The sequence below is a fragment of the Ixodes scapularis genome, unplaced genomic scaffold (genome assembly GCF_016920785.2).
Source record: "Ixodes scapularis isolate PalLabHiFi unplaced genomic scaffold, ASM1692078v2 PGA_scaffold1__304_contigs__length_218370807, whole genome shotgun sequence".
NCBI classification, from domain to species: domain Eukaryota; kingdom Metazoa; phylum Arthropoda; class Arachnida; order Ixodida; family Ixodidae; genus Ixodes; species Ixodes scapularis.
In genome coordinates, this window is record NW_024609846.1 from 23,411,288 (window position 1) to 23,436,665 (window position 25,378).

The 25,378-nt window shown below is 44.4% G+C and overlaps 2 protein-coding genes across 5 annotated transcripts; one reads left to right on the top strand and one right to left on the bottom strand.

The window, feature by feature from the left end:
• The first annotated feature begins 1,182 nt into the window (after positions 1 to 1,182).
• LOC8053014 (L-carnitine dehydrogenase) lies at positions 1,183 to 15,785 on the top strand. Of its 3 annotated transcripts, XM_029970377.3 has the most exons (7): positions 1,299 to 1,455; positions 1,552 to 1,726; positions 3,749 to 3,998; positions 4,947 to 5,153; positions 9,478 to 9,711; positions 10,699 to 10,972; positions 15,323 to 15,785. In XM_029970377.3, the coding sequence occupies exons 3-6, from the start codon at positions 3,768 to 3,770 to the stop codon at positions 10,912 to 10,914; spliced, it is 888 nt and encodes a 295-aa protein (XP_029826237.2). In that variant the 5' UTR covers positions 1,299 to 1,455; positions 1,552 to 1,726; positions 3,749 to 3,767; the 3' UTR covers positions 10,915 to 10,972; positions 15,323 to 15,785. The 3 variants fall into 3 exon arrangements, with proteins under 3 accessions (XP_029826236.2, XP_029826237.2, XP_042146585.1); XM_029970376.3 differs by lacking the exon at positions 1,552 to 1,726 and having other exon boundaries at positions 1,183 to 1,455; XM_042290651.1 differs by lacking the exon at positions 1,552 to 1,726 and having other exon boundaries at positions 1,299 to 1,551.
• On the bottom strand, positions 15,235 to 25,215 carry LOC8053013 (mitochondrial 2-oxoglutarate/malate carrier protein). 2 transcript variants are annotated; one of them, XM_029970379.4, is made up of 10 exons: positions 25,022 to 25,215; positions 24,379 to 24,440; positions 23,870 to 23,960; positions 22,009 to 22,089; positions 21,045 to 21,167; positions 20,181 to 20,271; positions 18,934 to 19,024; positions 18,285 to 18,384; positions 17,578 to 17,629; positions 15,235 to 15,595 (listed from the first exon to the last, which is right to left on the bottom strand). In XM_029970379.4, the coding sequence occupies exons 1-10, from the start codon at positions 25,093 to 25,095 to the stop codon at positions 15,419 to 15,421; spliced, it is 942 nt and encodes a 313-aa protein (XP_029826239.2). In that variant the 5' UTR covers positions 25,096 to 25,215; the 3' UTR covers positions 15,235 to 15,418. The 2 variants fall into 2 exon arrangements, with proteins under 2 accessions (XP_029826239.2, XP_029826238.2); XM_029970378.4 differs by having other exon boundaries at positions 24,999 to 25,197.
• Positions 25,216 to 25,378: the final 163 nt, after the last annotated feature.

Consider the following 25,378-nt stretch of genomic DNA (forward strand, 5'->3'; position numbering starts at 1 on the left):
ATTTTCGAGATACTTACCTCTAGCGTGGTCACCCGAAAGGTTTTAATTCAAATAGTTCATCCCCGACAGGTAAACGGATACAAAAGCTCTCAAGATCTATATTATGTTATCAGAGTTTAGTAAAAACGATAACTCCACAAAAAATATAAACACTCCCCCCCCCACCGTTTTACACCGAGGAACCGCCCCCCCCCCCTAAAATGGAGGTCTGGATCCGCCCTTGTCATATCCTTGGGCGGTACGGCCGTTTCGGAAGTTGTCTCCTCTAAAATTGGGGTTGTACGGAAATTTAGACGGCGCGTAGTTGGTCAGCCGTTTCAAGGGTGTGACGATTCCCCTGTCTCATCTCCCATCCGACTCTCTTTCTGTCACATTTTCTTGGGCGCTCAGCACCAATAGTTATAATCAAAACAAGAGCACAGTAAACTAAGGTCCTAACAGTAAACTGGTAAAATTTTTAAATCTCCCATGGCATTCTTCGTCTGCACAGCAATGCCATCAATATACTTTTCTTTTTTTCTTTTAGAGAGTTACGTTTTTGATTAAAAAATGAAAGACGTTTACAATCCCCTGTGACGCCAAAATAGAGCGCAGCTCTTGAGGAGGAGGAGGAGGGGAAGGTATGGAGAGGAGGCTATGCCCCGCCCCCTCCTTCCCCCCCATTTAGGGGAAAATTTTCCCACTAAATTTAGCAGGGAAATTTTTCCGCTAAATTTAGCGGAAATATTTTTCGCTTAAATTTAGCATGAAAATTTTTTCGCTAAATTTAGCGGGGAAATTTTTTTTCTAAATTTGGCGGGGAAATTTTTTTGCTAAATTTAGAATTTTTTTCACTAATTTAGTCGGGAAATTTTTTCCGCTAAATATGGCTGGGAAATTTACCCATAATGCACCGCGCGGTTACGCCGACGCCGCTCAAGCCGGAAACTGGCGCCTAAGAGTTGCGCTCTAAAAGAAAATTTATTAATCTATTTGAGCAGAAGTAGCGAAATTCGAGAATACGAAGACGCCTTGGTTCATCTGTGAAATCTGATAATTTAGTAATAGCTTCCACCCACACGCACACACGATCGGTTGGTGCAAATACTGTAGAAACCGAAACAAGAACAGAAACAAGAAGTGCAGCTAAGCCTAACATGGCGCTGAAAGAGCAAAGGAGCAAGCGCCGCAGCCAGCTACAGCAAAAACAGTAAAACTAAAAACACACTCTCACACAAATGGGGCGGTGCGCGCACGCGCGGGGCGCAAAATTCGCATCCGGGATCGTGATCATTTCTATCGCGGTTTGTCGTTGGATCAGTTATGAAATAGTGTTGATAGTGTGACATTCGTGCTGTTTATGCGATAGTGAAAGACGAGCACTCCAATGTGTGTGGCGACATGGTCGCCTGTGGACGGAGTGGGCATCCAGCAGAGGCGCACGATATGGTCGCGTGGGAGCGCCAAAACGCACGGGTATGTTTTGGACCGTGTGGTTACCGCAGTTGTCATAGCGACTGTGTCGAAACACATCACCCGTTACCGCGAATCAATTTCCCCGTATTCTTACAGGTGCGTGAGATATCGCACGAATTCTCTGAGCTTGTTGAAGCGTCGCGTCGCAAGTGTTCGACTCTGGGCGGGGCTCGACGGCTTGACTGTGCTGACTGTGCTGTGTCAAGTTCGCGACCAACTTCGAAAGTGATCGTTAGCTCATTACCTTGAGAGGAGGACTGGCCTCAGCCGCGTGAGTGTTTAGACGAGTGCTCGATTATCTAACAGCGCTTGTCAACTAACGCGCGCTTTATAAGCGCAGGATTTTAGCAAATTTCTGACCCTGGCAAATTGTGTTGATATACTTCGTTTCAGCTTCGGTCCAGACGCAGCCGATGCTACAAGCGCGAGCATGTGGCCCAGAACAGTGCTTGCACTGCACGAGCGCGCGTGCTTGGCAGGGATGCTGAAAGCCCGGAGCTCGCGCTTGTAGCTTTGGCTGCGTCTGGACCGAAGCTGAAACGAAGTATAGTGTAATTACTTCGGTGCACCTCCGATGACAGTGCTGCCCAGTACTGGTTGCTGCTGGTCCTACTGGTACAACCAGAGAGGCAGACTTGTACCGTATACGCATTACAAGTATTCAAATTACTTGTAATCGATTACTTTTTGGAGTAATTTTGTAATCAGTCGATTACTTTTATTAGGCAGTAATCACAAGAGTAATCTGATTACTTTTTGAAGTAATAAAATTACTTGTAACCGTTACAATTTGCCCACGGGACCCCCCCCCCCCCCCCCCCCCCCCGGAACACGCCTTTTTTTATGAAAGGACAAAAATTAATTTTTGTCCTTTCATAAAAAGAAAGATTTTTGCGGAGCTGTAGGAAACGAGGTCAATCTCTTTCTATCTACAGTTTCTGTGGAATGTCCGTTTTTTTGTTTTTTTTCGAGCTGGGACTGGGAGTGGGAAGCCCCAGGAAAGCCACAGTGCATGACAAAGGCCATTCAGGGCGATGTTTGAGGATGCAGAATGTAGCTTTCTGAGTCCTTCGTTCAAACTAGCCTCCTCACGCACGCACACACAGAAATAAAAAATAAAAAAAATCCTGCTTAGGGTACTTACACGCAGCCCCGGCCTAGGAGAACCAGAACCGAAGAATGCCTAAAGCGGATGCAAAATATAACAAAGGCAGTTGAAACATTTTCCCTACGTGGTCTTTGTGACAAGCAATGTTTCGAGTTGAGAAGTGGTCGGGGCGATCTTTTCCGCTAATGGATACTACACATGATCCGTTTCGAATCCTGGAGCTGCTGCTCTTTTGTATAACATGCGAGCTCATCCACATGCGAATAATAAAATGAGCGACGCAAACTTTGAGCGACAACCCTTGCTCAAACTTGACAAGATCTAGAACCCCCTCCGCTCCCCCCCCCCCCCCCCCCCCCCCCCCCCCCCCCACACACACACACACTGGCGAACGCCCAAATCATTAAACGTCTTCAAACGAATTCTATGCTTGTGTCCGCACTGTGAAGGTGCAACGACCACGAAGAGGGAGTCAGTTTTTCTTCTTCAATACTTGTGCAAATGCAATATAGCAAATGCAAATGCAGTGCAATATAGGTCGGAAGTAGTTCATTGTTATGAGCGCTAACGATGTGTCTTCACACAATAAAGTAATCGGAAAAGTAACAATTACTTCCTTAAGTAATGTCCAATTACTTTTGCCGTCGAGTAATCAAGTAATCTAATCAAATACTTTTTAGCCAAGAGTAATAGTAATTTTAATCGATTACTTTTTTTTTAGTAACGTGTACAAGACTGCAGAGAGGGTGAAAAAATTCTGATTGAGCACAGTTAAATCACCAGAGTGAATGATGGAAGTGAATAAGCTTAATTGTGCATGCAGTTGCAAGCATATGCATCCTGCCTGGTGCTCCTTATGTGTGCACACTATGTGCTAAACCATTGCTTCAGTGAAATGCAGTTCCAGGGTTGCCTCACAGGTGGCGCCAGCTTGCCGGTGTGTTCTCTCATCGTAAAAGATCGCAAGAGCTCGGCCCCAAGGAAATGCAAGTGTGTGAAACGGACCTAAAGAAATGCAGGATCGTCCCGAGCTTCTTATCATATTGCTCCTCAGCCAATGAGATAGGCCAATAAGAATATTTACGCCGACGAACGAATTGAGAAACAAAAAACTTGACTTTAAGAAGCCACACCTCGCGTTTCTTAAACTGTTGGAACCCATCGATTCATTTTGCTGCGATGCAGGGGTCGGCGCTGAGAAGGCATGGTGCGTGTGGCGGTGCTGGGCTGCGGCGGACTGGGGGTGAATGTGGCCGGGGAGCTGGCGTACCATGGCCACGAGGTGCGGGTGTTCGACGCGGCGGCTGAGGCCCTGGACCGGGTGCAGCCCCGCCTGGCCGAGGACCGCAAGGTGCTGCGAGAGTGCGGCCTGCTACAGCAGCCCGGCCTTGTGGGCTCTGTCTACTGCATGAGTCGCCTGGAGGATGCCGTCAGGGTGAGCCTTCCGGCACCCGTTTGTCGCTCTTAGCCCGGTTCACCATCTGAATGCCTAGAGCGCGTCTCCGGCCGGTGTGTCAGTATATATATGTGAATGGGCATTGTACCCAACGTTGGGTTGCGCGATTATTACTGAAAGATGCTCCCAGGGTGGCACTCGTATGGCACTGTCCAAATTATTCATTTTCAGCGGAAACACAATCACCATTTCAAACTCGTACTAACATTTAAACCTTGATTTAACAGATTTTGAAAAGCTTTCAGTTGTGAGAAAAAAAAATAGGAAACAACAACAACAGGAATTGCTTGTCCACGGTAGTTGCATTGCACTTTGTTTGCCGCATTTAAACCGCTATAAATAAGCAAAGCTTCCGAATAGCGGCACTTCAGCTATCGTGTTGCTTGACATCATTGTTGCCTGTCATCCAAAGCTTTATCATAAATCACGAAAAATGCTTTTCCGTCCTCCAGAAATCTGGAAACAAAAACTTTCAGCCTTTCCACTCTGGTAAAGAAGGAAGGCCAGCGAAGCTGTACTATGGTGGGAATAAAGTAATGGCCGGCTGCAAGTCGGGAAGCCAGAGGGGAAAGGCTGGAAAGGTTGCCGCCATCTATGAGCGACAGTTGCTCATAGATGGCGGTAGCTGTCTGGAGTGTTGGGTCGACATTTATTTTCTGGCGAACACAATCTTGGGGAAACTAGCCCCTTAACAGCTCCGCTCTAAAAACAGTCTGCGACAAAACAATACAATATCGCCTTAGCTTAGCACATCTAAAGGATAGGAAGTCGCATTTCTAAATCGTAACACTGGCCAGCTGTGCCCCATCTGCACGGGGCAGCGTGGCACCCACAAACAAATCGGAATAGAGTGTCAACACCGAAAGCTTAACTTATCGAGTGGACTGCATGGAGCGTGGTTTGAAGGCTGTCTTTGTGCCCTCCCAGGAGGCAGAGCTTGTACTGGAATGCATCAGCGAAGAACTGGGTTCCAAGGTGGAGCTGATGGAGGCGGTGACCCAGTGCTGCCGGCCCTCGGCCGTGCTGACAACCAGCACCATGCGTCTGGGCGTGGACGCCATCTTTGAGCGGGCCTCGGGCAAGGAGCGCTGTCTCGGCATGCGCTTCCTCTTCCCTGTTTACGCCATGCCAGAGGTAGGCACCACGTTTTTTCAAGCCGAGACAATCATTCCTTTGAGCACCGAGTTCTTCCTTTGAATGATCCCAAATTTTGACTTTGTGTCACTTAAAGCCACCAGAGAAATATAATGCTAAAATGACCATTGAAGGTGTTGCATTCCTTCCGATCCTGGAATAAGTTAAATTTAAAAGGCAATGCGTTATAGAGTTAATATCATAATTTAAAGGAAAGGGTGGTCCCAGTGGGCCCATAGCACTTGCAACATCTTAATATACAAAAAGAAGCAGCAAAACATATAACCTCTAAGTATAAAGAGCCCTGCGCAGATAACACTTTGATCATCTGTATCCTCACACGCAGACTTCGTATCCACACCCGAACCGCATCCACAATGTTCTTAAATAATTGAATCCGATCCGCATCCGCAGACTTCGTATCCGCATCCGAACCGCATCCACAATGTTCTTAAATAATTGCATCTGAGTCTGATCCGCATCCGCAGACTTCGTATTCGCATCCAAACCGCATCCACAATGTTCTTAAGGGGGGACATTGCCTGGGAGGGTCAACTTTTGAACCGTTCCCTTAAATTGATTCAAACTTTCAGGGTGAATTGAACCCCATTAGGATTGATGACATCTAAAGTTTCAGTCTTGTAGGCCAATTCTACAACACACAGTGCTTAAAAAGCTCCAGAAAAAAGTTACTTCAGGAGGAAATGTATTTAAAAAAATATAATAATTGCAATGCACAAAACGTTTGTTTTAAGAATACCCATAGTGCAAGTTGAGGTAAAAATGAATTGTAGAAAATGCAATTCTAAAGGAAAACAATAACACCCAAAAAGTGCAAAAGATTTTAACAAATTTCTGTGTTTTAAAATATTCAGTTTTTGTCATGAAGAAGTTAGCTTTTTCAGATAATCGGTACCTTAACTTGTTCCTCAGGAAATTTCGGTCCAGGACACCACTGAATGAAATCTTTACACTTTCGAAATGTCAAATGATACATTTCCTCATACCACATTTCCTGCCAAAAAGCGGAACTGAGAAAAATGCATTTGATGTTTCAACTTTAGGTTTCTTTCTTTTGCATAAGCCCTAAGGTAGGTAAAATTCACCTGGGGCATTGTTAGCACCTTCCTCTTTGAGACTTTGTTGTTCCCCTGGCAATAGCTACCAGTTTGTGTCATTTGTAGGCAAGCTAGGTAACTTTTGTAGCAGGCATTCCTTGACAGATAAACTGGCAAAAACGAAGAGGCAAATCATACCAAGGAAGAGCAGCAAAGCAGGAATATGGTCTGAAGTGGAAGATACTGAGAAAGGGTGTTACTGAAGATGACATAATATCAAGGCACCGGGAAGGACCAATCGTAAACCCTGTTCCGGGTCTCAACCAACAAGATTGCCCATACCAAATGTTCAGGATTTCTTCTGTTTGGATGTAAAGGGTTCTCCTGGCCATTGATACTTCTAAACTTTGAAAGTTTCTACGGGCTAAATCTAGAGTAGATGGCGCTTCTAATGAGGGTGAGATGTTCTGGCTACGTTAAACTAGTATGAAGCAGCACTAAATAAAAAACACGCAAAACCTGCTTCCTGCTGACTCAAAGGGCTGCCGCCATGTCGAAAATAATTTATTGTGAGATAAATCTTGCATCTATAAAAATTATATTTTCTGAAACCATTCTTTGCAAGTTAATAAACATAAAAATATACTTTTTGAAGAAAAAAAAAAACATTTTTTTCTGAAAATTTTTAATTCCAAGGTCATGTCCTCCCTTAAATAATTGCATCCAAATCCGATCCACATCCGCAGACTTCGTATCCGCATCCGAACCGCATCCACAATGTTCTTAAGTAATTGCATCTGAATCCGATCCGCATCCGCAGACTTTGTATCTGCATTCAAACCGCATTCGCGAAATTCGGAACCACATCTCATCCTCAATTTGCGCATCCATTTTACATCATGAAATCAATAATGAATAAAAAATTTTAAAAAGTGTCTGAATGGTATTCTATTATAACGGACAAAGAGCGTGTTGGTGTGGGTCAATATTGAAGAAAGAGTAAACATGTAAGACAAAGACGACATGTTTATGGGCATATGCTATAAGCCATCTGCTTACCTTTGTGCAAAGAACTTCATGTCCGAATATGGTGAAAGTTGTATTTATAAAATAAGTGATCATCCTTCCAGAGACACTTCTCATCGCTGGAAGGATGATTGCAGTCTGTGACACTGACACTCTGTCCAGAAGACGTGCTCAAAAGGAAGGAAATTTTAATATTTATTTTTCGTCTCGCTTTGTAAAACCCACTTCAAGCAGACACATATTTTATAAACATAAAAATTAACAAGGGACATACTAATAACAATTTGTCATTTTATTTAGGCCAAACAATGAAAAAGTCTGATAGGAAAAGTGCTCACTTACCGCAGCAAAGTACTTGTGTACTATATATGATAAGGCACGAGTACACCACAGGGAAAAGTTCACAATATTCAGTAATGGCAACACCTCTTATCGGTTCAGTCTTAAACACGAACCTTCAACTGCATGTTCGGAGCCATATACTTAAAAACAACCCAGTGCCAACTGTCGAGAAAAAGAAAATTTATACACACGCAGTGTTTCACTTGTCAAGGTTGTTGTGAAAAAAAAGAACAAAAAAAAAAAAAAAACAGAATATTGTCAACAAGGACGGATTCAGACTTGTTCACGTCTCTTAAATGAATACCCGCTAATGAGAAGTCTTGCTCCGTTGGTGCACTTGATGCTGGGATGACATATGCATGAACTGCGCTACAAGATTGAGGTGCGGAAACTCATGCTGGTGCAAGTTACACCACCCCAGGGGATCGAATTCAGTCTCCTCGATGTAATGTAGACCATGTCACGGGAGTTGCGAAAATCCGCATTATAAGCGGTACCGCGCTATAACCAAAACATCAATTTTTCAGGCCAAAATACATGCCGTGAGACAACTTACCTTTGTAAAACAATTTATTTTATGTTAGATAAAAAATAAAACTTCGTCTGAGGAAAGTTTTTATCGCACCAGACTAGTACACTTCTCTCTCCAGTATGTCACAGATTTTGAAAGAAATGAGTGACTTTTGCCTGGCGCAGCCTTTTAACGGCGTTGCGGACGGACGTTGCGAGTGTTCAGGATTGCTAACCCTAATAATTTTTCTCCAGTGATGAAAACGCTTGAAAATCGCATCCTTTATACGGTACGCGCCAGTAATACCTTGAACTTGAGCACACGCGTGAAAGGCTTTAAATAAGAAATCCGGGCGATGTTCGAAAACACAAATGCTTAGAAAGCACCACTGTAGTCGAAGTCAACAAACATGATGACACGGGCGTTTCTCCTGTTTTGAGAGTGCCGCCACGACATCGTCGCACGAGTAGGTGGATCTTCCCTTCTAGTACATGCAGGGGTATCATAGCGACACGCAACGAAAATTCACAGTCAAGGATAGTGCTTTTACGCGGAACGATGAGCTTCCACCACGCCGTCCACATCGACGATCACCACCGACGCCATGTTTACAGACAAAAGAAGCCGGCCTGCGACCGGCATGCAACGCGCGCGACCAGTTCTCCTCGTCCTGTGATTGGTCTGTCGTTGCGGTTGTTTCCAACGCAGCGGGGGAAAGTTGGGCTTGCTCCAACTCCTTGTGTCGTGAACGACACTTGCGTGCGCCCCTCCGTCGCTATGGTAACTGAAGCCTCTCTCTTTGCTTCTCCTCGCTTCTTCGAGCAACCTCCTTGCCCTGCGAGTGCCGCTTGCGGCTAGCGCCGTTATCTAGTGTTATACAGGGAAGCGTGCTCGCTGCGCCGGTCAGCCGGTGGTGTCGGCGGTCAGCCGCGTTATACCCAGTCCTGCACTATATGTGGTTACGTTGTAAGTGGTCTATACTTACTTGTGGGCAAAGAAGCCACTTGCAGACTTCTTTTTTTTTGTGGCTTGTACGTTTTGGGTTTTCTTTGCCCAAAGAATGTTCTCTGCTCTTTTCCTGCCAAACAAGAACACACAACACTTCCTTGGGACGACTGATGCTCCTGCATTCTTTACTTTCTCTAGGGATAGCATTTTTGGCACGATAGAAAGTTCTGAAGCTATCTTCGGTGAGAATCAAATCTTTCTTGAAGTAAAAAACAATTTTCTCCCCAATCGTCACCTCTTATCTAAGAGATCACACTCGCTTTTTCAGTCTACATTGTGCGGTCGCACATGTTTATGAGCCTTCTCCAGGCACCATAGTCGTGGCGTATTCTTTCCCCGGTGCCGCACCACATCGGCGGCGTTTTCGTGCGATGTGCAGGTGGAGCTGCAGCTGTGCCGGTGGACGTCGATGGAGACACTGTCCTGGGTGCGGGCTTTCCTGGAGCGCATGGCCAAGACGGCATTCTTCCGGGCGGGCTCGGAGCCCCTGGTGCTCTCGGAGCCCGAGCGGGAGGCCCGGCGCACGGCCGCCGCCCTGCACGGGCGTGCCGGGGCCGCCGCCCTGGTGGCACGGCGCCCGCCCACCCTGGCGCTGCCGGACCTCGCCAGCCCGGTCAGTGGCAGCCACTAACTAAGCTACCCAAGTCGGCCTTGTTGGCCATGTTCAATCGTGCACTTCTTTTCCAAAAATGCAGCGATCTGTTAGAGATATCGCTGTATGAGTGACGTCTTTGGGTCTCGCAGTGTCCCGCCTATTCGTCCAGCCTTGTTTTGTGAGCTCGAAGTTTCAATTCAGTATCCCTTTAATGTATAATTTTCAGAATTGCCGAGTTTGGGAAATTTTAATACTGTGCGCTTAAAAGAAGTGGGCCCTTTTGCAGTATTTTACGGTATGTAGTTTTCAAGAAACTCTCAACTTTATCGCCGACGTTTCTACCCAACTTTTTTACGATACCCCTTTCAACAAATATGGCACAAAGAATGTTGGAACCGTATGTTTATTCTAGATGAAAAGAGACGTGCAATGATACCGTGGGTGACGAAGAATAAATTCTGAGGAAGCGGGAAGAGATTTTCGAAAAATGCTTGAAAACAGCCTGAACATGAATCTTTGAATCCATGTAACTATGTAAATGTGCACTTCCTGAGTATAGCACATTGAAATTATGTTGTTTATGACTAACAGATAAAAAGAAATGTATTAAAAATAACTTTTTTTATTTTTGTTTCTTAAGACGGGTCTCTCCTTAAGGCTGGTTCATGCTTGTGACTGCTTATGATAGAGTGTTTAAAGCCTCTTGTGATCTCTTATGACGAGAGAGCACACTGGTGCCATCTGTCGGGTAGCCGTGGACTATTAACTTTTCCCGTATATTTCCTTTTTTTTTTTCTTTCAAGCATCATTCTTTTTTTTAGCTCAAAACATTTTTGACGATGCTATAAACAATTATTTGTAGGCACCGGTTGCACGTCAAAAGGTCCTTGGGCGGTTCAAATTAATCCTTGGTCCCCCGCCGGGGCTTGCCAGACGCCCTTCGTTGGTTCGGAGCGTAAAACACCCAAATTTGACGCGCCGAGTTGGACCCTCTCCCCTCCCCAGGACACGCTGTGCAGCGCCCTTACGGCCGAGGTACTGGAGACCGGGCGGGACAAGGACTGCGTGGTGTGCATGGACGAGGAGCGCAACTGCGTGCTCCACCCGTGCCACCACCTGTGCACGTGTGCCGCCTGCGGCCGGGTCCTGCTCAAGCGCCAGGACGCCTGCCCCATCTGCCGCAGGCACATCACCTCCATCTTCCGCGTCTTCCACTCCTGAGACGCCCCCTGGAACCTGGCCAACCGCCCTTGCATCTGCTGCCCTCTCGCAAAAAACAGTAAATATGGGGCTTTTTTTTGGGGGGGGAGGGGCTTGGGGACATAACATTGAAATATAATAGTCATAACATGTCGGCTAATTAACTAAAATGTGTTGATTAAATGTTTTAATTATTGAAGGTAAAGATATTATTTATATTAGAAACTCGCTGAATGTCATCAAAAACTGCTAAATAAATGAATTTGAGGAACGTTTTGGGCATGCAACAGGTACAATGCTGGTTCTGCGAAAACGTGCCTGCGCAGTTTTTCTCTTTTAATTGTTCGCTTTTCCACACCGACAGCATTGCAAATGTTGCACGAATGATAACTTTAGCTCGCCACTGTGCTTCCCACGCGCCCCACATATTTCTCATATTTAACTTAGTGGTTTTCAGTGACTCTCAGCAAGTTTCTCATCTGAACCATATGGTTATATTTACTAATACAAAATTTAATTAAGAAATTTTACTTAATTAATCGACTTGTCGTGACGATTATTTCCCTACATTATACCTGCCAGGCCGCATAACTCATCCGCATAGAGCGCATTAGTGTAGCTTCCACTGCTTTTTAATAACAAATCTGTAAAACCTAAAAAAATTTAAAAAATCACTTTGTAATTGAACGTGAACATTTGACAGTAGTCTGTCTGATTGGGGCAAGATTAATTTATAACGTAGGACATCCGGAAGCTTTAGGGTGTTCCATTGTTTGGATGCCTATGTGGCCTCTTCCTTAGGGGTGAATGTGGCTATGGCCATTGAGGAGTGGCATTTTCCCTTTTGTCTTTTTCTATGGTGGTGCATTTGTCTTTGGGTTGGTGATATTGCACAGCCCATTGACAGAATCCAGGGATCCTGGGTTCACCCCTGCCCGTTTAATTTTGCGTGAGCATCGTACCGGTGTGTGGTGGTGTATTGCTACTGCGTGGTGCGCGTTAAAGACTCCAGGCTGGCAATAGTACGGCACTGGCTACATTTCTCATCTACAGCTGAGATACCAGATGCCCTCTGAGGCTGGCTAACTTCTGGCTGTTTCAACATACACACAACTCAATGTATTTAAATGTTTTTTATATATTACCTTTGGGACTTTGTACTTGGAGGTGTGGTGAATTAAAGAGGCACTAAATAAGTTTTTGAGCTACAATGATATTTTTATGGTGATAGCTTAATCCATGTGGTATGCCCGTTTTGGGCTAAAAAAAGGTGCATATTTGCATTTGCAAAATGCATCTTTATTACATTTTGAATAAACAAAGACCACACATGATCATAACTTTAGGTTCCCTAGAACCTTTAGGACACATAAATTGAGCTATTGCTAAAAAAATACAGACTTACGAAGCTCTTCAATGTTCATTTAGCCCAATTTTGAAACCTAGATTTTTATCCAACATCATATTTATGACTAGATATACAAGTTTAGGGGGGGGGGGGGGGCATTGGACTTGCTCATAAACAGAGTATAGTATACATTATTCAATTCAAGAATCCATAATCCTTACAGTATTCTTTTCAAAATAATTTTTTTATAGAATCATTTTCTCATATCTCAATTTACACATGAAACAGGCCCTACATAAAGTGCCTACTTTGTATCACTCAGGCTTGAAAGGTTTTGTCATATTCAAACTTGAAACTCACACACCCTAATAGACCAGTTGCTAAAACCTCAAAAACATCTGCGTGAAGCACGCAATGAATTATAGGAACCCCTTTTACGCTCCTCTTTGCCCCCAAAGCATCCATCGTGCACACTGAAGAGATGAAGACAAGCGCAGTCGCACACCTGCCCTTGCTTATTCGCTTGCGTTGCCTTTGGTCCTCTCCGCCATCTGCTACAAAAGGTTGTGTACAGTCAGCTCCCAGAAATTTAACCAGTGCAGTACAACCACTAGCCTGGGGTCTTGATTGTGCACCACGCGGTAGTGGTACACAATTGCACGACGGTACGATGCTCATCCAGATCGAAACGGGCAGGGGTGGGGCTCGAACCCAGGATTTCTGGGTTCTGCGGTGCGAGTTTCCACTCCATGTGCTCAGAGCTGCAGTGCGCTAACACACTCGGCCACCGGTCACCCCTCAAAACATGTATACCGTAATATCCCGAGTCATCGCCCACCCCCCTGCCGCCTGAAATTCATTAAAAAAAAAGTGGGGTGGGCCATGTCTCGGCGGGTAAGCATAAAAAGTTTGCAAAAAGCTAAAAAATATGCCTTTTTTTATGTACGTATCTATCGCGGCTGCACAAGAGGTACATATTGAATTCCAAACTCGAATTAGTTCAGTTGTTTTATGCAAGAATGCTTATTAAAGAATGTTTTACTATCGCAAAGTCCGTTGCTTGCATACGTGGAATGAACACTGCCGATCAGCATACAAAGCGAACGTTGGTTCCGTCAATGCACATTTCTACCACCACAATGTTCTCCTTGTTAATAAAAAAAAAAAATTTTTTTGAGGGTTAAGCATTTTTTTAGTTGTGAACGCGAAAGCATGAACGTCGTTCTTACGCTCCTTTAGTTTGTCTGTGGTGTACTGGCGTGGACGGCCAGATTTCGTTACTGCCAAGGTTGCCGAGCGCGCATTCTCATGAAGTGGCCGCCAATGGCTATCTAGGAGTCGTTTTGCTCAGCCAATAAAAGAATGAGCATTTCTTTCACTTTTCTTTTTTTTCAGTTACAGATGGCGTTGGCTTTGCTCTATGGGACAGTTAATGCTTTTGCATTTAAAAATATCAAAAAGAAGATAGAAAAACCAACCAGGCGCAACGAGTGAGCGGACGAAAGAAGTGGCAATTAGCGATGCTGGGAAAGTGGAAAAGTCGGTGATCATGTTGGCAAATATTTTGGCGCCGGCCAAGTCGGGCAGCTTCTGAATCGCAAAAAGCCGGCTCGTGCGCAACTTTCTTGTTTGGTGCGTAAATGTGTGCGTCCGTGCACAGCATGCTATTAACGCGGATCGAGGCGGCATTGCTGCGTGCCGTGGACGGCGCCACGAGCACGAAGCTTGAAATGGGACGCTCTACAAACGTCTGTGTGCGGTGTTCCAGCAAAAATTGTGTTCCCTTTGGCTTTGGCTTAGACATTGCGCAACCTTACCAACCGGAGTCGCGACGTTCCGGAAAAAGGAGTGGGTTCGCGGTGACCTTACTTTGGTGGAGATGGACTTTGAAGCTTACGCTCCGCGTTTACATTCTGGGATATGGAGCGTTCACTGACCTTGTGATCCCTGAATAGGTTACTGCTTGTGTTATCTTCCTGCCTTCTCTTCTTTTTTTTTTCCCTGAACAAATTTTTTGTAAGCAAAACAAAGTTTCATTTTGTTACCTCTATTGTTTTCCTTTCGCACGCATGTACTACGACTTCAGGGTCACGGAGTTCGGGGAGGAAATGCTTAAACAAAGGAGTGTCTTTTTCTTTTTCTTTTTACCATATTTTCCGGACTATAGTCCGCACCCGGTGTATAATCCGCAGGGGGAAATTTGGGGTCAAAAATTAAAGATTTTGCTTAGATAGCCCGCACCCGGTGCATAGCCCGCACCCAGTGCACACCCCGCACCCGGTGCATAGTCCGCACCTTGTGCTTAGTCGACACGAAAATCTTCTCATAGACGGCACAAGTTTACAAATGTCTGCTTTTTTGCTCACAATAAAGCCTATAATGTGCATAAATCATCATTAACATACACTTTCGTGCACAAAATTCGTCACGTCTCGTCATAATAAACGATCTTGAAAAACATAATTCCTGTATAGGAATTATGTTTTTCAGCCAGAAATTTCAACTTTTAAACATGTATAATCTGCGGACTGTAGCCCGGAAAACACGGTACTTTTTCACGGACGTCCTGCAACTGGACGGCCTCATCATTCGGATAGAATGAATGTTTGCGGGTCAGAGAGTCAGCGTTGGGGCATTGGTAAAGGCAAGCAATCACTCCATGTTTTTTTGTTTTTTTTAAAGTTGCATTTGCCCAAAAGGTGGGGTGGGCGATGACCCTGGGATGAGCTATGACGCTGGATATTATGGTGGAGCACGGCACATTTAGCACAAGCATGTGATGACTCATTTTTCTTGTTTGTTTTGCGTCCGAACAGCCATCTGAGTACTATACTACCTCAACTGAAAGGGCTCATTCAAAGCGGCGGTTGAATCTAATGTTTGGCGCTTAAAACGCACGCAGGCACCAACGTTGCATTTGGCCTAACTACGCCACACAGCGCACATTTAAGCATGAAAAGGAAATATCAGATCGAGTCATTGTTGTCGAGACGTAAGGGGCATTTCACGTTTAATTGATTTGTGATTTTCGACCGCAACAGAGTTTCCATATGCCCCCGTAAAGTTCCCTCTCCCCTACAGACGGACTATGATACAAGGAATCGGAGGCGACAGTAAACCGCAGCATTGTCGGCAGCGAAAGACGTTTGGTGACGGGCACTGTGTCAAGGTCCCGCTTCAGAGTCCTCCCCGGCCAGAACTGTCCCCGAGGATGTTGCGGTAGTAGAACATGTTCATCTGCTCCAGGAAGATGAAGGTGAGCACAGTGTGGGGACCGAGCCGGGCATAGTACGGCGTGAAGCCCTTCCACAGGCTGAAGAACCCCTCGTTGCGCACCACCTTGGCGAGCACGTCCTGCAATGGATGGACGGATGGATTCGGCTGACCTCATTTAATCGGGCGACAACTCGCGCCACCTAGCCTAGCCTTCAACACGGCGGCGCTATCTGTCACCGGTGCTTCGAGGCGGCGGCAACGACTGCGTCTAGTCACGTTAGTTATTGAACTGTATATTGATTGTTCATAAAAGTATTGTGAGTGTAAACCTGGTTCTTATCTGGCACATTTGCTCCTGTCAGAAGTCTGTTTCTACAAGAGCGACTCTGGCTTAACGCATGCTGCCTTAATGAGGCGGTACCAAAAGCGGGAACTCTGAAGGTTGATTGGAAAATGTGATAGAGTTCCATGTTTAGTCGCAGAATGAACACACATTTTTTTTTCCGAAAAATCGATGCAAAGTTCATTACGCTAAATAAAATTTTTGCGTCCGTATTTACTCGCATAATGAACGGACCTTTTATCCTGAAAAATCTACGTAACTTCTTACCTCTTTGCACGCGGCGCGCGACCCCGTAACCAAACTAAACTGTGCAAAAAGAAAAAAAAAAAAAAAGCTTGTTTTTTTTGTTTTTTTTTCTTAGTTCCGTAGGTTGTTGTTTTTTTTTTGCCGCCTTTAGCAAACTGTTTTGTCTGCTTAGGCGTTGCTTAGGCGAGGGTTTCTCCGCTTATCTTTCTTATCTCCTTGCGACCTCAAAGTCCAGACTGCGCTGTGCAAAAAAAAAAAAGCTCCTCTCCATGTTTTTTTTTCTTGCTTCCGTTGGATCTTTTTTTATTTTTTTAAGGCCTTTTGCAAGTCGTTTTGTTCGCCCACGCTGCCCATGCATTCGCGACCTCGCTGCACCAGGATAGAAATGTGCGTTCATTTTGCGCACGTCAAAATTTTGATGTCCGAGTTGGGGGTGCGTTTAATATGCGAGTGAAAAAAAAAGAAGTCAAAATTTTGAGAACCGACTTGGGTGGTGCATTCATTACGCGAGTGCGTTCATTGTGCGAGTAAATACAGTAATACATCTTTAATATGGGCACCTCCGTTCCTCCCAAAAATCGTCCATGGTGTTAGTTGTCGATAATAACGAGACAAAAATGCCTGTGTTTACCCAGTTCATCCCCGAAACTTTGGTTTGTATGTGGTATCGCAAAATATCTTGCGTGTGCACCAACATACACTTTGTTTCTTGTAATTTATTCTCTTATTTCAACCTCACTTTCCAAAAGTGGAGTACAGAGGGCAGAGTAAATAAGAGTACACAAAGCAATAACACTCAATGAAGCTAGCATTACGCTGCTTATATCCCATGGTATAGGACGGTAGGTTAAGAGCATATCTAATGCACACATGGCTATTCAAATCGTGCCAATCGGCACGGCAGTTTCGTGCCAAAATGGTTTTGGCCAGAAAAAGAAATACACTACCGCAGTTCAATCTTGAAGTACTCTATATGCAAATGACTACTTCTAGTATATGGAAATGATTATGTACTTTACTATACATCGTTGTTCCTGCTTATAAGGTTCGGTTAGCGCATTGTTACCCAACAAGCCAGCATGCCCTAGACGTTCTTGAAATGGCCATAACCTGCGTTGCTCCGTAACCTTTGTGACGCTGCGCTTAAACTGCCCTTGCAAAACTCCATTGTGATATTGACAGGAAAATACCCGTGTCCCACGCTCCGACACTGGGGTTGCTCAACTGTCATCTGAGTGAGTTACACATGGGTGTACTCAGTGTTACGCAGACATTATGAAACTTTTTAGATGTGCTGTAAGCAATGTATTGCAAAGACCTAGGTAATTTTCACAAATTTTGCGACTTTTAAAATATTCTGAAAAATTGGTTACGCAAATATATGGGCCCATGGTAACGAATACATAGCATATCACTCTCAGTTGCGAATTTTCTCACCACCTAAATATCCCCAAGACACGCACTATGCAAACTGTTAAGCTCGCAAAATAAAGTTTACGGTACTTTTTTTTCTAAATACTAGAACACTCACAATTGCACCCCTGTACTCTGGTTTCCCATCGATGATCTTCATGTTTTGGATCCTGGAGCAGAGAAGGGGATAACAAGTAATTGACTGAGTTGTGACATATACATAAACACAAACAGAATTGCTATACTAATTGCAGCAATGTGCTCCAAGGAGCTTTACCTGCACCGTTCTGGTCAGAAAATGAAGAATAAAGGTGATATCACACACCTGGCCTAGAGTGCTCAAATCTGTGTCTGCATAGCCAATCTGACATCACTCCCAGTTTTTGTCGGTGCAACAGATACCAGTTTTTTTTTTTTTTTTCTCTCAATAAGTCACGAGTCCAAGCAGCCACTTCGCTCGCACTTGTTTAGAGTATACATAAATTTCAGCTATATCTAAGCAACTCTTCACAACTCACAAAATGGTGCCGTTGCTTTCATTCTGTGTGAAAGTAACTTCAGAGCTAGCATACTTTTCCCAAGCTGCTTAATGTCGTGCTAAATTAAGATTGAAAGAGAAATCGCCTAGAATTCCTGAAAAATGGGTTCCGCAAACAATTCCGGTAAAATAACACATTGGAACCTATATTGAGATCCCACTGCGTCGCGAAAATTAGAACCCGCGAATTATTCCAAAACTTCAGCTCTGACCTAAATCGCGGAATATTGAGCCTGCGAAAAATAAGTCGTTTACAGTATCTCTCGCTGTGAACAAGGTGCACTTGCCTCGTCTTGGCAATATCCACTGGCATGGAGGCAGCTGTGGTGATGAGGCCACTGATCATGCTGGCCGCAAAGTGGCACATGATGTTGTCCCTGAAGTAGCCTGCGTCCGACCACACAATGCCATCAAGAAATTGACCAAACTGTCATAAACAGTTAGCATTGTTTCATGGAGTGCTCCGTTAAAATGTTGCTCTCTGCATCTTGCAGGGTTGCAAGAAGTGTGTTGAGACGTGCTGCAAGTTAATTTCTTGAGAAGAATGTCTGCACCTGCAATTCCCGCACACCAATTCTAGGACAAGGAAAGCATTTCCAACGTGCAGTAGCTCGCTCCTGTGCACTAACATTGTTTACCAAAAGTCATTTCCAAAGACTCTGTTCTGAGGGAGATATGGAGCAGAACACGGTTATTACAAGCAGAAAAATCGTCCGTCTTCACCAATTTTCTTCATTAACTGATCGCTTTTATTAAAATTACTGGTGTCGTGAAATGTACTCATTAGTGCATCGACTTGATTGGTAAAATTTGGAGTTTGCCACTGCTTCGTACGAGAGAAGCACGAAAAACGCCGATGTCGTGTTTGTGACAACTGCGTCTTGCAGTGCGCTCTCTTTTATGTCTAGCAGTAAGTTACGTCTGTGCTGCACTTACCCGAGTTGAGTAGTAACTGCTTGGCTTGGGAGTAAGATGCCAGCTGAGCAGCATTCACGACCATCGCTCTGCCAATCGTCGGTACGCAGCCCTGGGGAATGGCAACAAAAATGCATCAAGTGATGGCGGAGCATCGTGCGAAGTACCAACAGTATCATTGCAATGTGAGAAGTGAAACATACGCTCGAGTAACAGGCAGATAATGGTTAACAGGAGTGCACAGTAGTGCACCTAAAACACTGTGGATGCAGATATAGGAACTGGGTAAGAACAATTTTGTCCATTTCTTTTGCCTCTGTAATAAATTCACAATGACTAAAAAAAAAAAAAAACTGCTTTAGTTTGGAAGTCGCCTCGGTGGCTCCAAGGCGAGAGCGCTGGCCTACGGATCCCCAGGTGGCGGGTTCGAATCCCGACCGAGGTGCCCGCAGTATGACGGAGGCTTATTGCTTAGAAGGCGCCGTGTAACCGAGCTTTCGGTTGCACGTCAAAAGATCCCCAGGTGGTCGAAATTAATCCTCAGTCCTCCGCTGGGGCGTGCCAGATGCCTGTCGTAGGTTTGGCATGTAAAACCCCCAAATTTTTGCTTTAGTTTGGAGTGCTATTGACCACAGCGATTCATAAGTCGAAAAAGTTTCAAGATCCCTTCTAGACTGCAAACTGAATCCACAAAAAGATAACCTCTTTTTTTTTTTTTTTTACAACTATCCTGTCCTTATTTTTATGCATTGTTTTTCTCATTATGTAGTTATTAACCCCAAGCTGGCTAAAAGCATGGCTGTGGTTGCCTCTACCTGATTGGGCTTGAACTTACAGGTATGTAAAGGTCTTGTCTGCTCATGACCTTCTGAATTGCTGTGTGCTATGGCAGGTTTTTGGAGATCGTTGCTGAACAGGAAGTTGCAGCAGACTTCCACAGCATCCCTTTTGTGCAGACGAATTGGCTGTTTTCATTGAGCTCACCGTAAGCCACCGTGCTCGCAAGTACCGAGGTCCTTCCTCACACCGACTTTGTGTGAAGTAGACCCAAGAGAGAGCGACACAATAACATCTCGTGTCTAATGGCTGGAGTGGAGCAGATAAGCTGCTTGTGGCTCCATCTAGTGAAAGGCTGATCCTGATTACTCATTTCAGTTGCCTCTGTTTCCTGTGGTTTGCCCTAAGTTTCAATGGCCCTAGTCTTAACTAGGTCAACAGCTTGACGTGAGGGTGCTGCAGGGGAAAGGGGGAGAGGGTGTGAAGCGTACCCTCCAGAGTGTCAGCACTCCTTCCTCTCTGCTCATCCGGAGAAGCGCGTCAAACACATTCTTGTAACCCCTACGCTCGGCTTCCGGTAACCTGCGAGTAGAACGTGCAGGTCAGTCGAATCAACCAAGCTTATTAGAGTACACCAATGGGAAAAGAATGCAGCAACAGTGCATACACCTGATGCGTCTCGTGAAAAGTTGATAAGTGATGGCTACACCTTCTATTCCAGTGATGGACACTGTAAGTGAATAGAGTGGTGTGCTTTTTAACACATGCTGGACTGAAAACAAATTTTGTTTTTGTGTGGCAAAGCAATTGGCACCGTGTTTAAAGTAGACTTTCTTTGCACTGAATACATAAACTCTGCTAGTTTATTCCTGCTTTCTCTCAGTTGTCCAAATGCCAAAATGAAGCTTGAAAATAATACTGATTGGGAAGATTTCCTCCTATTCCTGCAATAAGTCCTGCTACATAAATTTAAATTAAAACAGAGATAAGCTATGCATGTCCTTGCGATTTCATATTATAATATTTATAACTTTGAGAGGATAATGCTCAAAAGTCTATACACACACTATGGGTTCCAAAGCCCAGCCAACTCAGTCCTTTAGATCAAGACGTGTTTGAGGTATGGACTGACGAAGGTTATTAAAGTAATTCGTATCTAGATGTCATTCTGTATCGGTGCAGTCCAGTTAGAGAAAATTCAAAAAGCCCACTTCAACCATGCTCTGATGCATTCAGAATGGGTCTTTTACGCTGAATTTTACGTTGCCAGAGCATAATTTCTTTTGAACTCTGCCAACCGAAGAATGCTCGCAAGTAACACACTCTTCTGCCTCAGACAAAGCGTGAGGCTGTACCTTCCATCCGCCGTCATGCGTATGAGAGAGATCTCGGCTGGCGTCCCGCAGAAGGCACCCACGGCTCCGGCCATCATGCCGATGCAAGCCTTGGTCAGGAAGCCGGGAGGTTTACCATCCGAACTGCGGCACAAGAGAAGACGCCATCTCAGATTGGGCATCCACTCTTCAGTAGTTGTAGGCTCAAGGAAACATTGTTACTTTTTTTTTTTAGTAGGTGCGTGTTCTGCCAATTATTTACTAGTACTTGCTTCAATAGAGTGCCTCTCTGCTGGTTGATCTAAAGTTGTGGTCATGTGGCATAGAACGTTTAACGAGCAGACAATTGGTTTTATGTTTTGGAAAATGTTATACAAGCGAACGGTTTAAATAGAGACGAAATAGCTGGGTCATTGTCTCTTGCATTTCCTCAATGACTCTTTTAGGCTTGCCCACCTGGAAGGCATGCTTCTTATATGTGCCCAGCTGTATTGCAGGGAAGCTTCTCTACGGTACGACGGGGCTTGTAGGGAAAAGAATGCCATCCAGACAATCAATCCCTAGTGCCGAATCGTTTCAATTGCGGGCTTTTACATAAACAAGAAAGTGTACCATTTGAAGATATGGTAACTTCTAGAGGATAAGTGCACCTTTCTTGCCTGCTGTCATAGGTGCATGCTGTGCAATTTAATCAAAGACATTCTATGCAGTCTGTTCAAAAAGTAGCTAATTTCTTTAGAGGAGTCTTTGTTTCATACATGGTTTGACAAATAAGTTGGACTGTTTGTAACTTCAAACTAAAAGTAACCATGAAAAGACAAGCAGACTGCTCAGCTGTACCCAGATTACCAGTCTCAGATAGCTGAGAATGAGAGCTCGTCTCATGTCTACTTACGTCGGCTGCAAGGTAAGTGAAATAATTATGCAAAGTCAAGGATGCTGCTTGAATAAACGGGAGATGGAATAGTATTGTGAAGTTGCACACCTGAAGGTTTCAAAGAGCGACGTGTAAACCCCCATTCGGACCGTCGTGTAGGAAGCCTGACGAAGTAGGCCGGCCGACAACCTGCAAAGTGGGCAACATTGTAGCACGTTCGTTTCAGGGCCACACAAAGAGCTTTCTTCTTAAGAGTACTGCGACACTTTGTAATGCCGAAAACCTGCAAAGTGGGCAACATTGTAGCATGTCTGTTTCAGGGTCACACAATGAGCTTTCCTCCTAAAATTATTGCGACACTTTCCAATGCCGACAACCTGCAAAGCGGGAAACATTGTAGCACGTTCGTTTCAGGGCCACACAAAGAGCTTTCTTCTTAAAAGTACTGCGACACTTTGTAATGCCGACAATCTGCAAAGTGGGCAACATTGTAGCACGTCTGTTTCAGGGTCACATAAAGAGCTTTCTTCCTAAAAATATTGCGACACTTTGCAATGCTGACAACCTGCAAAGTGGGCAACATTGTAGCATGTCTGTTTCAGGGTCACACAAATCTTTCTTTCTGAAAATATTGCGACACTTTGCAATGGAAACGGAGCAATGACCTTCATTATACTCTTGATTGAGGCCAAAACTGCCTTGCTCATGTATAGGCTTGAGTTTGACTTACTTAAAAAAAAGTAAAACTCCCTGCATATTCTTGGTTCTATGAAGATATGTGCTAGACGCTTACCCAAAGGGACAAAGGAAAATATAACGAAAGTCGATTCCGTTCAGCTGTCTACTGGATTGAAAAACATGAAGTATGATAAAGGGGATGCTGGTCGCAAGGGCAGCTTGTGTTGCTATAAAAGAAGTTTGAGGTTCCTTTTCCTCGAAGCCAAAGGCAGTTGGATAAATCCAGGCTGCCATATTGAGCATTCTTGCAGGGTTTGGCTTCACGGTGTCTTGTGGCTTGCCCCTTACCTTCTCGACAAGCCTGAATGTTAGCGACCAGCATGACTACTACATGGGGTACTGGATTAAGTTAATAGTATCCTTTAGTGTATAATGAATCAGGGGGCAGTCAGGACATCAGGACGACCTCCCCTTCCCCCTCTTAATCTGCCACTGCTCTTATGTATAATTTATTGAAGCATAACAACTTCCATCAGAATTTGTTTTGAACCTTAACCCGCATTAGTTGCTTTGCTAGAATGTTTTTTGACGCCGCATTTTGGTTCTTCCTCTCCATTGCGAACCGCAGAAGTGACCATATGCAACTCGGTAATGGTTGTGTGATCGGAGCTCTAATTCAAACTTCGGTGAAGCTAATTTGCATTACGATGCAGTTTTGCTGAGACGCGCAACCAAGGCCAGTTTCATGCTCGAGCAAACACTGAAGGGATGGAGCAAAGAATGGGCCTGTTTCACGGCTGTCTGTATATCTTGACTATTTTTTAGCTAATGAGCTGGATCCATCGTTGAAGACATCGTTGGGTGTTCATTAGCTGCCGTGAAGAGTCAAATTGTGGGCGCATCAATCACAAAGCTACCCATTACTGAGCTTGTGGTACACCTGTTAGACTTGGAGTATGGTTACTCGAAACAAAAGAACACACTTTTTTTATTTTTAGAAAGCTGCATCAGTTTTATTTCACTTTTGTTTCGGATAGAACCACAACCGAACGGATGGCACCACATACGGTATGTCCTGCATATTCTTCCGTCCCACAACTTAAACTGAACCTCAGGGTTCTGTCGAAAGATGCGATAGGTGTGATGCGACAGGAAACATCTTCCAGGTACCTTCTCGCGAAACCCTCCAACAATTGTTTGGGTTTTCCATTGGCCTGCTGATAATCGGGCACGAGAGATAGTGAGCAAAGAGCAGACGGCAGTAGCAGGGTCACTGACCCCTTGTGCTCACCCAGCGTACATCCCTCGGATGCCTTCCTTCTGGATGACGCTGCGTATGGCATGGAGGCTCGTCTTGTGCTCCTTGGACTTGCCACCTTCGCCTGCGGAGAGGGAGTGTGTTTGGTTAGAAGGTCTTTGAACATGAATTTTGTCGTTGATATATAAAACATGTCCCAGGAAAGTCTAAAACATTCGGCTAATGTCTGGGACTGGACATCTTGAGGACATTAAATTGCGGTTGTTTTATTTTTGGTTTTGTATTATTGTTTTGTATTGCTTTTTTTTAAGTAATTGAGACATGTTGGATATTTTTAGTTTTAGTGTGTATGTGTGTGACTATATCAAGAGCTTATTTTGTTATTAATACATTCTAATAGTGAACATCTTGGGCATGATGTCTTCCTGGGAACGAAGACGTTTGACTTACGCCCATATATAAAACCATAAGAAAAGATGGTAACGCTTTACAGCGTGGAATTCTATAACAAGCGGTGGAGCATCGCCGAAAGTTGTACTTGCCACTCAACTGCATGCGGTTTTTTATTAGGTCCAGCGGCTGAACAAAAAGTGTCGCAGCCATCCTGTAAAATAAGAAAACTGTTGAAACATCTTATATTTGTTAGCAATTAAAACACTAGTCAAAGAAAGTTGTAGTTTTCTCATTAAGTTTTTTTTTTTTTTTTTTTTTAGTGAATTTTTGATTTAGTTGCATCGAATACAAGATATGGCGTGCACATCAGCAAAGTGCAAGAGGAATAACGAAACGAAATGCGGCCGTCAGCATATTAACCAGCGGCGATTGTTCGGGAAATTTAGTGAGGACTATCTTATATCCGTGCTCTTTTATTCTTTTGACACCACGATAATATAACTTTTTATGAGATATGAAACAACAATGAGAAATAAATAAACACCAGTTACGTATCAAGAACACGGAAATGCGTTAATTAACATGCTGCGCTGAGACCGGCATCAAATCAACATTCGGAGCTGTTCAGATACATCTCTGGCTAATCACTTCAGGCAAATGGAACGTATTGCCGACTTTCTCTGCGTGTTTACTTCAAGACCGCCGTCAAAAGGATCGTTTTACAAGCTGCGACTAAAGATGCCGTGCCACGATAAGCTAGCGATCGGACCTGGGGCGATCCCGGTCGCTCACCCGGCAGAGCCACCGAAGAGGAAACGAACTGGCTTGGGGATGGTCTTCTGGGACGGAGCTTGTTGTGCTGACATGGTCGAGTTTGAATCGTTTCCAGCTGGGTAACTGGTGAGGAGCAAGCAATTTGCCTCCGTGAAGGTCGCGGATGCGGACGACACTGAAAAGAAACCGAAAATAACAAAGAAGTGCTGATGTCGCTGTCGACTAAATGTTATCTGTTTTCTTCAAAACTTTATTATATTTATTTGTATTCATTAGTGATTATAGCTTTTATGATAACTCGTAATTTACTGTTTTAACAAATATTTTAAAATAATGAGCACTTTTTTTCGTGACGAAGGAAGAGCGTCTATACCG